General features: G+C 34.5%; 3 protein-coding genes and 1 long non-coding RNA gene across 9 annotated transcripts; 2 read left to right on the top strand and 2 right to left on the bottom strand.

Annotated features, from left to right (window-relative positions):
- The first annotated feature begins 1,211 nt into the window (after window positions 1-1,211).
- Window positions 1,212-2,882, top strand: LOC106330865 (glutathione S-transferase T3-like). Its single transcript, XM_013769267.1, has 3 exons — window positions 1,212-1,312; window positions 2,072-2,331; window positions 2,416-2,882. Exons 1-3 carry the CDS (start codon window positions 1,212-1,214, stop codon window positions 2,880-2,882), a joined length of 828 nt encoding a protein of 275 aa, XP_013624721.1.
- A 3,833-nt stretch (window positions 2,883-6,715) lies between these two features.
- On the top strand, window positions 6,716-9,762 carry LOC106335570. Of its 6 annotated transcripts, XR_001268744.1 has the most exons (6): window positions 6,716-6,854; window positions 7,007-7,107; window positions 7,992-8,134; window positions 8,556-8,690; window positions 8,819-8,873; window positions 9,671-9,762. It is a non-coding gene; the product is annotated as an uncharacterized LOC106335570 (long non-coding RNA). The 6 variants fall into 6 exon arrangements; XR_001268741.1 differs by having other exon boundaries at window positions 8,556-8,873; XR_001268742.1 differs by lacking the exon at window positions 9,671-9,762 and having other exon boundaries at window positions 8,545-9,264.
- A 105-nt stretch (window positions 9,763-9,867) lies between these two features.
- LOC106335566 lies at window positions 9,868-11,563 on the bottom strand. The gene is made up of 7 exons (XM_013774124.1): window positions 11,472-11,563; window positions 11,204-11,400; window positions 10,922-11,003; window positions 10,738-10,849; window positions 10,504-10,661; window positions 10,316-10,436; window positions 9,868-10,224 (listed from the first exon to the last, which is right to left on the bottom strand). The coding sequence occupies exons 1-7, from the start codon at window positions 11,531-11,533 to the stop codon at window positions 9,964-9,966; spliced, it is 993 nt and encodes a 330-aa protein (XP_013629578.1). The 5' UTR covers window positions 11,534-11,563; the 3' UTR covers window positions 9,868-9,963.
- LOC106335567 lies at window positions 11,526-13,269 on the bottom strand. Its single transcript, XM_013774125.1, has 4 exons — window positions 12,656-13,269; window positions 12,135-12,379; window positions 11,762-12,035; window positions 11,526-11,578 (listed from the first exon to the last, which is right to left on the bottom strand). The coding sequence occupies exons 1-4, from the start codon at window positions 12,915-12,917 to the stop codon at window positions 11,541-11,543; spliced, it is 819 nt and encodes a 272-aa protein (XP_013629579.1). The 5' UTR covers window positions 12,918-13,269; the 3' UTR covers window positions 11,526-11,540.
- Between the last annotated feature and the right edge of the window lie 1,982 nt (window positions 13,270-15,251).

Below are 15,251 nucleotides of genomic sequence, written 5' to 3'. Positions count from 1 at the left end.
CCGGAGGCAGCTGTATCGAGAGAGACTCCAGTTTGATCGGCTCGGAGGAGGATACCACGTCTTATTGATCGATCCGTTCGAGAAGGGGAAAAGGCAAGAGATGAGTCGTGGAAGAGATCTCCGTGGAACCAAAGAGATGAGATGAGATAGAGCTAGGGCCACACATATTCTGGGTTTGGTTACGTACGATGCTGGACTTTTCTTTTGCACGGATTTAGAAGCCCAAGATCAGGCCAAGTCTGTGTGACGTGGACAAAAGAAAGCACCCTATTGGCTGATTTTATCTGTCGACGTGGAGGGCCTCTCTGATCAGCTTATTCCCCTTTTAGTATTGTATTGTTACACTTAAACTAAATATTAGTTACAGGAAATTGGCTATGTGTTCCATACCATTTTTTTTGCATCCGCTCCTTTATGGCATAAAAAATAATTGGATTTCAACATCATTTTCATTGTGTTCACATATTATAATAACGAAAGCTAAGTGGTGTATTTACCAAAATGTTACGGAATATTCCAAATTTATAGCAAGGAAACAAAAGTATAGAAATATAAAATTGAGTACAAATATTATTAAACAATAAAATTCAATTAAGTACAAAATATAATTATTTCCATATTAATAAATAAATTTAAAATATATTATCCGCGCGTAGCGCGGACAAAATATCTAGTTAAAGTAAAATCAAAAATAGAAGAAAGCAGAAGCGACGGTCCCTAATTAAACCCGAGAAGCAACGTTTTCTCTTGGACAGGTGTCAGCAAATGAGAGGGTTAAGGTTCGGTTACGCGTTGAACGTGATCAAAGTTGGCTTTTGGTCTCTCTCTCTCTCTCTCTCTCTCTCTCTCTCTCTCTCTCTCGCTCTCTCTCTCTCTAATCCTCTCATCTACGAAAGGCGAATTGTATCCATCGCGGTGGCTCTGGTCTCGGCGGCGAGGTGTCCGTTGGTGGCTCGCGTCGGCGACCTCTCTCTCGGTGGTTCTCCTCGGCGGCGACCTCTCTCTCTCTCGGTGGCTCTTGTCTAATCGAAAGGTAAGCGGCTTTTGTGTTCTTCGATTATGCATGTCTTAAGATTTATGCATGTTCTTGTTCTGATCGGTAGTTTTTCTATCTTATTTGTTGGTTCTAGTTTAATATGTTGTACTTGTGCTGATTGAAAGTATGCCAATTTTTCTTTCTTTCTTCGGTTCAATTCGGTCTATCGGTGGTGATGGAGCTCTCCTCGACGGTGATAGAGCTCTATCTCGGTGGCGACAAAGCTCTCTCTCGGTGGGGACGAAGCTCAAACGGTGGCTCTCCTCGAATCGAAAGGTAAAGTTTTTGTTTCAGTATTTGTTTGATTCGGTATTTTATGTCTTAAGATTGATGGAGCAAATATGAATTGTTTGTAAGTTGGATGTTCTGTGATTTGATAAAATCGTTTTTGACATGTTCGCAATTTCCTTTTGTTTGTATGTTTCAATCCTTCAAATCGTTTATTTTCTCTGTTTCTCAATCATGTGATTTGTTTCTGAGTGTTTCAAATATAAAGCAATGGTTGTTCCTCTGTTTCAAATCGTTTCTTTCCTCTGTTGAGTTGTTTGTTGTCTATTTCATATTACTCTTGTCGCTGTTTCATGTTCTTCATGAATGTCTGCTTTGCTGCTTTTTGAATTCATTTAGAGCTTTATGGTTGAGTCGTTGGTAATAAATGGTTAGTGTTAGATTATTGTTGAACGAGTTAACAAATAGATGTTTAAGTGTGGTTATTGTGGTAGCTATATGTGTAGTCTCTACGGTTGGGTGTGATGAATGCGGTTATGAATTGTTTTGGTTTGATGCTTGCTGGTAGCTATATGTCTAGTCTCTGCGGTTGGGTGTGATGAATACGGTTATGAATGCTCTTTTGTTTCTCTCATTTCTCTCCTCTATTAAACCGAATCCTTTTAACTCTTCCATCTATCAAACTCACGTTCTTCCATCTCTCTTTTCTTCCATCTCTCTTTTCTATCATCTCTCTTTTCCATCACTTGATTCAAATATGGATTCTAATCCATATTTGAATTTAAATTTTGTTGATCTTCTTCAAAGTCAACAAGATAGTGACATAGGGTTAGAATCTTCTCCCATTCCGTTGTCTGGCACGCAAGCTACACAAGGTTCAAACTTCCAGCAAGACACTCATGTGGAGCATAAAGAACGAAGGTCCTGGTCGCCTACAGATGATGTAGTCCTCATCAGCTCTTGGTTAAACACCAGCAAGGATGCTGTCGTTGGGAACGAGCAAAAGGCTGCGGCCTTCTGGAAGAGGATTGCAGACTACGTCGCTGCTAGTCCGAAGCTTGCAGGCTGTGAGAAAAGAGACCCAATGCACTGCAAGCATCGGTAGCACAAGATCAATGATCTAGTCTGCAAATTCTGTGGAGCATATGAAGCTGCAGCAAGAGAGAAAACTAGCGGCCAAAATGAGAATGACATTCTCAAACAAGCTCACATCATCTTCTTCAACAACTATAAAAAAAAATTCACCTTGGAGCATGCGTGGAAGGAGCTTCGCCATGACCAGAAGTGGTGTGATCTATCTACCGACATAACCTCTAAAAGGAGAAAAGGTGAAGATGGTGCACAATCGTCAACATCGCACGCAACTGGTGAAGCGGAAGAGGGAACGGCTCGGCCCCCTGGTGTTAAGGCAGCCAAGAGCCGTGGTAAGAAGCCAGTGGAGGGGAAGGGGTTTTGTGAGTTTGAGCGGGTGTGGAACGTTAGACAAGAAGATTTGAGTAGGATAGAAAGGCTCACCAAGATGGGTCTACTTGACCGTCTACTTGCTAAAACAGAGCCACTCCCTGAGTACGAAGAATGTCTCAAGAAGAAGCTCATTAATGAGCTGTTCTCCACTTAGTCTAGAGAATACACTCATCTGTTTAACTGTCTTTGTTTTAGGTCTGTCGAGTTTCATATTCTCCTTTGTTGTATGTCTCATGTTCTTCTTTGTTGTTTGTTTCATGTTCATGTTATGTTTCAGTAATGAAAATGATGAGTTGTTTGTTGTTATGTTCGTGTTCTTAAGTTTATGTTTATGCATCTTCTTAAGTTTATGTTTTTGTTGTGGTTATTGATTTCATGTTTTTCTTTCAGGTGGAAATGGAGTCACGGCGTCTTGTACTTGTAGTCTTCTGTCACGGAGAAAACAGACGAGAACGAGTGGAGCAAGTCTTGTACTTGTAGTCTTGTGAGGATTTTTGTAGTTTTGTGTCACACGTCTTGTGTCAGTCTTGTTGTTTTGTATTGGTATGTCACGAGGAGTTTTGTAGTTTTGTTGTTTTGTGTCACAAGTCTTCTGTTTTCTTAGTTTTGTGTCACAAGTCTTGACTTGTGTATTTGTATGTCACGAGTCTTGAATCTGAATTCATATTCTCTTTATAAAATAAGCTTGTGTAGACATGTTTTGATCGCACACACTTTCGCTCATCATTCTCATAGTTTTTTCTCTCACCTTACCAAGATCAAAGTTTGATCACACACATAGTTTCATTTCTCATCATCGTTTGATCACACACACATATTATCCTTCTCACCTTACCAAGATAATTGTTTGATCACACACACGCACTCTCATTTCTCATCATCGTTTGATCACACACACATATTCTCCTTTGAAGCACAAATATGGCATCTTCCTCTCAACCCAATAATGAAGGATCACAATATGAAACATTTGATCAATATTTTGATCAAACCTTTGAGAATTTTACCATTGGTGATCAACAAGAAGAAAGGAAAAAAACAAAAAAACGAGCTTATATCGAAAGAAATCTTGAAGAATGCCATGTCCGTTTATGGAATGATTATTTCAGTGAAACTCCGATGTATCCCGACAATTTCTTCCGCCGACATTTTCGAATGAACAGGAGATTGTTCATGCACATTGTTGATCGACTCTCCAACGAGGTTCAATACTTTCGCCAAAAAAAAAATGGGCTCGGACGGATTAGTCTCTCTCCCCTCCAAAAGTGTACTGCAGCCATTCGAATTTTGGCATATGGTTCTGCGGCTGATACAGTCGACGAATACCTCCGGCTCGGTGAAACTACAACTCGGCTATGTTTGGAAAATTTTGTAGAAGGAATAATATATTTATTCGGCGATGAGTACCTAAGAAGACCAACACCGGCAGATCTTCAACGTCTACTTCAAATAGGAGAGCATCGTGGATTTCCCGGGATGATAAGGAAACATCGATTGTATGCATTGGGAGTGGAAGAATTGTCCCACCGCTTGGAAAGGGCAATATACTCGTGGTTCGGGTAAACCAACTATCGTTTTAGAGGCGGTTGCTTCATATGATCTCTGGATATGGCACACGTTTTTTGTACCTCCAGGTACATTAAATGATATCAATATTCTTGATCGCTCACCTGTTTTTGATGACATAATAAACGGTCAAGCTCCGCAAGTGACTTACTTTGTCAATGGACGAGAGTATCATATGGCCTACTATCTCACCAATGGTATTTATCTGAAATGGGCAACCTTTATTCAATCTATTCCAATACCACAAGGGCCGAAAGCTGTTTTATTTTCTAAACATCAAGAAGCTGTCTGAAAAGACGACGAACGTGCTTTTGGAGTCTTGCAAGCTCGCTTTGCTATTGTTAAAAATCCATCACTTTTTTGGGATAAAGTCAAAATTGGGAAGATTATGAGAGCATGTGTCATACTCTATAATATGATCGTAGAAGACGAGCGAGATTGATACACTCAATATGATGTTTCAGGGTTCATCCAAGGAGAAGAAAACGGAAGTTCACATGTCGATCTCGATTTTGATAGAGATATCCCTACAAATATCGCCAATAATGATGGGTGTTCGAACTTGAATTCGTGATAGAACAATGCATGAACAACTGAAAAATGATTTGGTTGAACATTTATGGTATAGATTTGGGGGTGATGAAGACAATAACTAAGCTCTGATGCTTCTTTCGAATGTATTTCGTTTATTTTACTAATCTTTGGTTTCATGTTTTTATTTAAAAATCTATGTTCAAAATGTTATCTTTTATTATGTTTTATGTAATAATTTTTTTTTAATTTTAATAAAAAAATGTTTAAAATTTTTAAGCACCCTAAAATAAGAGACTTGCAATGGAGGAGAAAAAAAGTCAAGTTGCTTAGCTAAGTCTCTTACCCAAATTATCTCATTAAATACTATTATAATATAATTAAGCAATCCATTATGAGTTGGTAGGGTAATGATGCTCTTAGTTGTTTGGCAATGTATTTTAGTTGTATCGCTCGGTAATGTTTAAAAAATAAATGAAAATAAAAAGTTTCGACCAATGAAACTAGATTTTGACCAGGGGCACCCGGATGTTTTTTCATTTTTATATTGCTCAAAATTTGTTTTACACTTCTAATGTATATACTTTAAACTTACAAATCAAAATATTTATTTAATCTGTATTTTTAACAACACAGTTTTATACATAAATCTACAGTAATTTTATATATTGTTTTCTACAGTTTATGGTTCTCACCGTTTATGTAAAAAAAAATTCTTGTTAGATATATAAAAAATATATGTTGATTATTAACATGTTTAAAAAAATCATAACAATGTTACTTATAGTGATAATGATTCATTATTTAACTTGTATGTATTTTAAATGTTTAGTTATTAGTAATAAATAATTAGGTATTAGCAAATTTGTAAAAATATAATAAAAATGTAGTTATGAAATAAAGTGCTGGTTATTTTTGGGCAATTTTTTTAAATAACATTTTTGAAGTTTTTGCTACAAAAATAGCCTTCAAGAATGAAAATGACCAAAATAGCTTTTTTTTTATTTTGAAAATTTTAATTTTTTTTTTAATTTGAAACCATATCCCTAAAACCCCACCCCTTAACTCTAAACCCTAAGTTTAGATTAGCTAAAATCTCACCCCTTAACTCTAAACCCTAAGTTTAGATTAATTAACCCTAGGTTAAAAATACATTTTATCCTTTAATAAAACTTATTTTGGTCATTTTTCTTCATTGAGGACTATTTTTGTGATAAAAACTTAAAAAAGACTATCTTAGAGAATTTATCTTCTATTTTTGGTGTGAAATTATGTTAACAACATTACAAAGGTTTTGTTTATTTATAAGATTAATGTGTATTTCCAAAAATTTGTATGTTTAAATAAAGAATTTTACTGGGAATTTTTAGTAATATACATTTTATTATTTTTAATTTAAAATTAGTGTTAATAACTGACACTGATATAAATATGATTTTATGTGTAATACATTTATATTGTTTTTATATCTAATTTATTTTAAATTGAATAAATGTGGTAAATATTAATTGGTTTGGGAAGTTACAATCAAGTTGCAAATAATGGCAATAATAATGATTTTCAGTGAAGATAGAAATTGTTTTGAATAAAATGTTGTAATTTTGTTTTAAAATTTACTGCGCTTATCTATATACTTTTTACTAAAAGAAAATTTGTACTTATTTTATACTGGGTTTGTCTAAAATTTATCATATTTGTTGCCTAGAAGTGGCCGAATAATATATTTAAAATGAGTTGTTTAAAGAATTAGTAGTCAATGAGAACTTCTAATCGAGCCAGATGACAAAAGTTTGATAAGCAATTAAAATATTTTTGGGCCTCGATCATATGATATCAAAACATTTTGGTGAAAGCCTTTTGTTTTAGGAATATGACCGTTCGTTACACCACTTTAAGAAAAATAATTAAAGGACAACGAAAGAAATCAGTAACTTTACCTTCTTGGAGATTTCTGTAGAAGCTTCTTCAAAATCAACAATCGGATGTTCATGTTGGATAAAGAACCCGACTACATAAGATGGCATTAGAGGTAGGATAAACAGAATCACAGGAAATCTAAAAGTATTTCTTTGATTCATTTAAATTTTTTTTTTATTCATCTTCCTTTTCATCGTATATAAGCTTTTTATCTTGTCTGGAGGATATATAAACTTAATATTGCAGATTTCGTGTGTGAATCAGAGAAAAACACCAAATCTAAAACCTAAGGAACAGTTCACCTCCAATTAAGAACTTCAGCCATGGAGACCGTTTATGTAACGTACAATAAATCAAAACACAAGGTTTGACCCAACTTATATTTTCTCACTCTTTTTTTTATCAACTATATTTTCTCATTCTATTAGATTTTAATCCATGTCTCAAATAGATTTCCCTTGAAAGAGTAGTTTGATTTTGCATGTTTAGAATACTTTTGTCATGACGATGTGTAATGGATTAAATAGTCTGAATATTGCCAAAATTCTCCCAGATACTAATGTTTCTTTGCTGATTCTCATACTCTAAAGAATCCACCATTGTGCATTTGAATTCTGATTTTTTTCTCTATGAAGATGCAACCATTGGCTACAAAATCGGTATTGTGATAGTATTAGATCAACGTGAAAACATAAAAATTACATGATAAAAAACTTACAGATTCATCGGCGAGAACCATTTCAAGAGATTTTCTTCCGTAGGAGATGTTTTGTTTCTTCAACTAATGCTGTAATTTTACTTGAATGCATCCGGTTTTAAATGGCTTGACATTCTTGAGAAGTAAAACTTCTTTTGACTTGGCTTCTTTGTTTTCTGAATATAAATAGAGTTCACGTAATAGATGATATATATATGGTTGGTGTGATTGTGAATATATGGAAGGAATCAGTAGAAAATATTCTAAATTAGTCTGATTTGCACGTTTTAGAAAAAGAATATGCATATATTGAAATAATTAATACTGATTCAGTGATTCTGATATTTAAGGTTTGTCATATTTAGTTAGTTAAGATTAGATATTTAAATATGTATCAGTACTTTACAATTTTCAATTTTCATTAGCATTGCTTAAATCCATCGAATATTCGCTTTTATTATCCTACTAGAACCTCTCTCCGCGCTACGCGCGGAAAAGTGGGTTGATGGTGTACTCCCCGATGATAAGTTTCAATGTTTTTGTTTGTAATAGGGGTACTGATTTATTCAAAATGAAGAGAAGCTTGAGTGCCAAGCTTTATTCAGAGAAACCATTGTTGAGAAATAGTTGGAAGGAATGTAACCAGAGAACTGGTTGCCTGATGAATAAATAGATTTCAGACCGGTTAATCTCAGGTATGTCACTGGTAAGGAGTTTGTTCATTATGCTAATGGTGCGTAAAGCCGAAAAGTCCATTAAGGGTTCCTGAGTATGAGTTATATGAGGCACTAACGCAGTAATTTTTCGTAAACGCGAGTCTATATCTATAAGCCTATATCTCATTCTAAGACAACCAAAAATATAATATCTTGAAAGTTCTTAAACCTGCATAATCAGTCGCTGATGATATCATGGAAGCAAACTTATGACTCGTATATTCAATAATTTCACCGGAAACTGGGAAATATATATCATGGTAGCTGAACATGTGTTCCATGAGATCAGCCGTGTCATCCGTTAAATGACCATTATGAGTTGTCGAGTACATTATGGAGAAGTTTATATCTGTTTGACTGGTATTTCTCCTCTGAATTTTGATGGTAAGCTGTCTATCAGGATTTGTGGTTGCTGGCTCTGTCTCTGAGGAAAAGGAATAGGAAACATGTGGTTGGTGGTTCATGATGATAAACTAAATCGAGAACTCTAAATGTACAGGGGTTTGCTCATGCTTATAAGGTGATAAGGGCTGAGGTAAGTTGACTGCATTATCAGTTTTCCGTAACGGTTGTGAGTTACACGTTTGGTTTTATTGTTCTGAGTTAATCAAATTGTTGTTATGACTTCTGACTCTCCTTCTTTCTGTTGTTTGATGCGCACAGCTCTATATTCTTGTGTGTATGGGTTTAACTTCAGCCGGTCTGATATTTTGAAATGGTAATTAAAAGACTTGCTTATGATAAACAAATCAAATAGAGACGCCATTATGATTGATGCATTCGATGTTTTTTTTTTTTAATCACAATATTTTTCTGATATAGCAGTGCTTACTCTACTAATTCTTTCCTTACTCTACTCAGGTTTCTCCTATTACTGCAACCATGCCCGTCTTATTATTTATATGAACCTTGGGCAAATTTTAGTTCTATGAGGACAAACAAAAAAGTTTTGCAAAATGAATCTTAAACTATTGAAATCTTTAATTGTTATAAGATATTTTTCAAAACTTTTTGGATCTAATGCAAATGTTCCTTTTGCATATGCCTAGAGAAGAAACTGGAACTTAAAATTGACCAACTATGAGATTTATATTCGAGTCTTTGATTCAAGAGGCGTGACCAATTAATAACAAAGTATAATCGTGTAAACATGTTGACAAAAAATCAATTAAACATTTTTTAACTTTATATAAAACATAGTTAAAAAAAACTTTATATAAAACATAGTTTAAAGTTCAAAAATATAACAAAGCTTTTATATTCAAATATAACATAGCTTTCATATTAGTCGTAAAAAAAAACAAAGCTTTTATATTAAAAAAGAAAAGCTTTTATATAAAAAAGGCTACTCTCATAGCTACTACAAAATACTTAAAAATAATGTGCATGTATCTACTGCGAAATAAACACATTGACTGCATCACTTTCATTTTTTTCTTAATCATTTTAAAGTTTGATTGGTAAAACACAGTCATTCTCTGTGCCTACTAACAATCTTAGTTTCCTCATTTTCAGAGAAATGATTAAGTGCAGGCTCAGTTACAACATGTTCTGTTTAAGGGATTATCGAAAGAAAAAAATCAAGCAAGCAAACTAAAAGTTAAAGGCTCAATCAAAGATGGAAAAAAGCATCAGATATAACAAAAGTAAAATAACCAAACATCAAACTTGAAGAAAAAACATTAAAAATGAGTGTAACCATCGTTATTTTAAGAAAGATAAGTTCAATGTTGCAAAACCAAGGTCTGAAAATGAAAAGAAATAAAGCATAGAGTTTTAGTAACCATAAAACCACCACTAATCACACCTTAGCCACATTTGGCTCTCTTGGGCTCTTCTCCCTCAATGTTTTCAGCAGCCCTTTTCACCCTCTCACCATCGGATTCTTCTAAATTGATTCCAATATCTGGGTCTTCCGGAGTGAGCACCTTTGTTACAGTCAAAGTTTGGGTCTTGCCAGTCAAATTGTGGGTTGATACCTTCACAATGAACTTGCGAGTCTGGCCTATGGTATCAATCAGAGCTTGAGGGACCGGAACCAAGTGATCAGATCCTTCATCCTCGTTGGCCTAACATACATTTAAACAATTGTCAATATACATTTTCAAATATCTTGGGAGTATACAGTTAAATAACAAAGCCAGACAGGTTTGTAACTACCTCAAAATAACTCTCAACCAACTCAGAAGCCTTCTTCCCAGACAGCTCATGACCAGAGTCACCAAGGAGTACAAAAACCGCCTGGTCATTATTGTCGTACACAGATATCTTGGCTAGGTACCTGTATTATGAGAAGATTAATAGTGAATGCATCGAACGCATGAGTATAGGTAAAATGAATCACTTACTGTGCAACACCAACAATATCACTCTTCCCACACTTTTTACACATAAGGGTGGTAGGCCCTTTGGTTGCCTTTGTGTGGCACCCACCACAGCCTATGTAATACCATCCCGAACCGTGTACAACATCACCAATGGTTGCTATGCACTCAAACCAAGCAACCTGCACAATACTTTTAACAATTATATTAGAAGCTAAGACTATCCTACTGAATATTTATACATTGATAATGCACAACCTTAGCATCTGCCTGCTTCATATAAAAAAAGAGCTCGCCTATGGTCACTGTCTCAGTCTTAGTGACAACGTTTGCATCAACTCTCTTAGCAACATCCAAGTTCGAGTTCAACCTGAAGACAACCTCCAAACATCAATTGCGATACTGAAATAACAAAAACGATATTTAAAACAGAAATGCTTACAAATTGAGATAATCTCGGGTTGCTTGAACATCACTGTCCATAAATATCCTTGACGACGCCATAGAAGAGAGAGATAGGGCACCTACAACAGTTGCAATGTTATAATACATAGGAAACTATAGTGTAAAACGAAACGTGGAGTTATGCATATATATATCTAACATTTGTTATTGCAGAACCTATTGGGTTTAATCAACTATCAATTATTCACATACTTTTTAAATGTCTCATAGCTAATAAGCTCTAAATTCAATTAACGCAGGTCTACTGCTCAAAACTAACCTAACCAGATAAGATTCCTTGACCATCCTATGCAACTTCTTAAAATGATAAGAAAAAGCTGATGATACAAACCTCCATATCGTTTCGGGTTTAAGGTGGTGACTAAGATAACACTCGCAGTTCCTCCAGATGCCTTGAATCTTTCACCAAAGTCTGAAGCAGCCTTGTCCCAGAGGTACATCTTCATCACCGGACCACTATAACATCCAATATACATGTGGTAAGAGAGTCGATATATGAACATGAAATGAGATATAGAGTAGCTTACTCATGTGTTTGAACATGAAGCAGAACTCGTCGGGTTGAAGCTATCTCGGCTTCATCTACCATGAGACTGTCATTGAGGATTCACAAGTTTGATGTGGCCAACATAATCTGCAAAAGAAAAAAATCAAACTTAATACTTTATATTTTATAAACCCAGTCATGAAACCTAAATACCTAAGTCTAAATCAAAACATTATCATAGCCTAAGAATGCTGGATATATTTCATCGAGTAAGAACACATCATATATGATTAGATTAAACATGATACTATACAAACAGTGAGAACTTACCATAAAGATCCCCTTTCAAGTCGCAGGCAGCATTGAACTCCTCATATCCATAGAATCGGAAACGGTCCTCAGGGAAACAAACCAAACTGTCCTCTAGATTAGAGAGGACAGAGGTCGATGAGAAGGTGATGGTGACACTTGGCTCGGATACCCGATACAATGTCTTGTTATTAGACCCAAAAAAATTATTGAGCCTGTAAATGCCACCAGCTCTCATGTGTGGCAAATAAGTGTCCATCCTCCCAGCTGGGATGAAGCCCTGAATAATAGTTTCCTGTTAACAACATTAAAGAGATTGAGTTGAATTAGAAAAGTTAGTCAGTAAATCTTTTAAAATATATATTATCATAAGCTTTGAATAAACGGTTTATACCTCTTGGTCGATGAGAAGCATTTCGAGACCGATAAGCAACTTCGTCTGAACATTGCGAGCTTCCCAAAAGTGGATCAACCGAAACCTCAACTCGCCTTCATGAGGTCCAAATTTCACGTCTTTGAAAGGCATCACTCTCCCAACGTTGGCGGAGACAATAGCTTTTCCCCTGACACCAGAGGAGACAGCGGCTTTGCTTCTTACGCCTGAAGAGACACTGGTCTTTGCGGTCTGAATGATCGGACCTACAGAGAAATATGAGCGTTGCCATCATCATATAGTTAGTTTCATCTCTGTAACACAATTGTATATGTTTTTGTATGTACCGTAGAAAAACTATTAGATAAAAATTTACTTGTTTGATCTCACTGTCCTAAAACACAAACTCAAACTGAATATTTTTTTTTTTTGGGTTATCAAAAGGATTTGGTCGGCTATATGGTATCAGAAAAAAATTATTTTCTAATATAATAGCTAGAAGCACTTTTAGCAAAAATCAAACGAAACGATTCGGTTCTTACCACTGGGATTCTTCGAATTAGGTGAGCCGATCGAGACGCCGGAAGAGACACCTCTATTGCCGCTGGGTTTGGTCAGACTTGGAGAGGATACCAAAGCATCGCCTTTGGCTTTCTTCGAGCGGGGATCGCCGATCGAGAGGCCGGAAGAGACATCGTGTGTGCCGATAGGCTTGATCGGACCGGAAAAGTCGCCAGCCTCACCGTCTTTTGGTTTCTCCGAGCGGGAATCACCAGAGTACGCAGATTTTCCATTGGAACTCATTGCAATAGCGATGTACTAATGAGAATATAGAACGCAGTTTGATCGAAATAAAACTTCGATCGAGAGCTTTATAAATAAAATCTTGATGAGAAGAGCAAAGCGAATCCATAAATGAGAGTAAAGAGAGACGAAGTGAAGGATGTATTGATGGTTCGAGGATCAAATCGTGAAACGGAACGGAGAAGAGGAAGATCAAAAGGTACTGAATTGATAGAGGGAAGTAGGGTTGAAGGACTGACGAAGGGGGATCTCGAGTCGGCATTTCTCAGTTCTCTGCATCTAGAAATAATGGGCTTTATGGCCCAGCTAATATCACGTCAAATTTTTATGAAACGGGATTCATGGCCCAAACCATATCACGATAGATTTTTTTTTTTTAAAATGCAAAGCCCAGATGACGTGTCAAAACAGTATAACGTGATTGGTTGATTTAACTGTCCGACGTGGACAACCTCTCTGATCAGTATATCCCCTTTTAATACTTGTGTGATAAGCGATTATGTATACTTCATATTATCAAAAACTAAAATGTTTGGTTTGGTTTGTATATAACATTTGGCTCGGTTTGGTTAATATTTAAATGTATATACTATTATTATTCACAAAAACGCATATAAATTAATTTTACAATTGGATGTACCATTTCCCTTGAAATGGTTTGTATATAATATACGGTTTGGTTTGGATTTTGTGTGATTACATATGCACGGATGAGTGATAGTAATTTTCCATTAATAGTTTAACATGAATAATATTTTATGCACTTGGTTTAATCTTCTTGGTTTATTAATAGATACAAACCTTATTTTGCAGAGAAAGGAAATTCTAACCACAGTGGAAGATTAAACCAAGTTATGATTGGTTTAAAAATAGTCAAAATACCTAATGCGTAATTCTATCAAATGGGCTGGTTATGCTCCGGTATTAAATTACGCAAGGGACATCGAATAAATGAATTATTTTATTAACTCAGTGGCATAACCTTGTAATTATCGAAAAAAACTCAGGGCTAAGTACAAAATGTAATCTTGTTTTAATAGATTAGCCTAGATTTTGATCTGCGCTTTCAAAGCGCTGGAATATATTTGTTGACAAATTTATTGATATAACTGTTTGTTAACTAATTTATTTCGTTATAAACATTTTCGGTTTTCGTTCGACTCTAATTTGCCTTTATTAGTTTCGATTTTAGTTTGGTTGTGGTTTTTGGTTTAAAAATATATGAACAATTTTGGTTATATATGAAGTTGAGTTTTGGTTAAAGTGATTGAATATATTAATATTTTATGTGATATGGATATATAAAAATTTTGAATTTTTCGGTTCTGGTTACATTTCTGTTTTAAATCATTTCAAATAATTGAGGTAAAATAAAAAAATCTTCATATTGTGAATCAACAATATAATAAAATAGGAGAAATATTTAGAAAATTATTTTATTTACATATCCATTTATTTAAGGTATAAATAATATAGCAAAGAATAGCAAATAATTTTAATAACATAAAGTTATTATATTCAGAAAAAAAAATGTTATAGTTTTTATTAAAAATTTAATCTGTAATGTTTATATTATGAAAAAAATATAATGTCGATATTTTATATTTTCAAATATTTTAATTTGCTGAAAAGAATTAAAATGAGACGCACTATTACTTGATTTTAAAATCACATGCAAAAATGATCAAGTTGGATCACAAAAACCAATTCAACCAGAAAGGAAAACAAACATATATTTTATTTTACCTTAATAGGCTCAAACCCAATGCCCTTACAAAGCTAATTTATTGTTTTGACCGACAAAATCAGGTTTATTATTGGAAAAGTCAAAGAAAAAGTTAATGGAAAATTTTGTAATTAATTAGAAAATTCAGAGGCATAATCCTAAGAAGGATTCTGCTTTAATAGTATATATTATAAGGATTATTGCGAGACTTCTTGTATGAGTGACACGTCAGCATGATTCACTAAAGTGACTTCTTAATTAATATATTGGAGGATTTGTATATTTTAGTAATAAATAAATGAATAATATTTTAATGGAATAAATAGTGTTGTAGTGTGATAAATAGTTTTAAACTTTTTAATTTGATATGAAATTATGTGATTTTTGCAGTTAGATTAGAGATGATTTTAGTGTAAAAACTACACTAAAATGGTATTTTGCAGTTCGATTAGAGATGACCTAAACATGGTTATTGACCGTCGATGGCAACTTACAAATTCCGCTTTTGCCCTTTTTATTTTATTATTTATTTATTATTATCTTTTGAATTATACATGAATATTCTTGGTCTCACATAAATGGTATAGACTAGTTACGTGTTGTCACGT

This window comes from Brassica oleracea, chromosome C3, assembly GCF_000695525.1.
Source record: "Brassica oleracea var. oleracea cultivar TO1000 chromosome C3, BOL, whole genome shotgun sequence".
NCBI classification, from domain to species: Eukaryota; Viridiplantae; Streptophyta; class Magnoliopsida; order Brassicales; family Brassicaceae; genus Brassica; species Brassica oleracea.
Note: the sequence above shows the minus strand (reverse complement) of the source record. Positions and strands in the feature narration are given on the sequence as shown.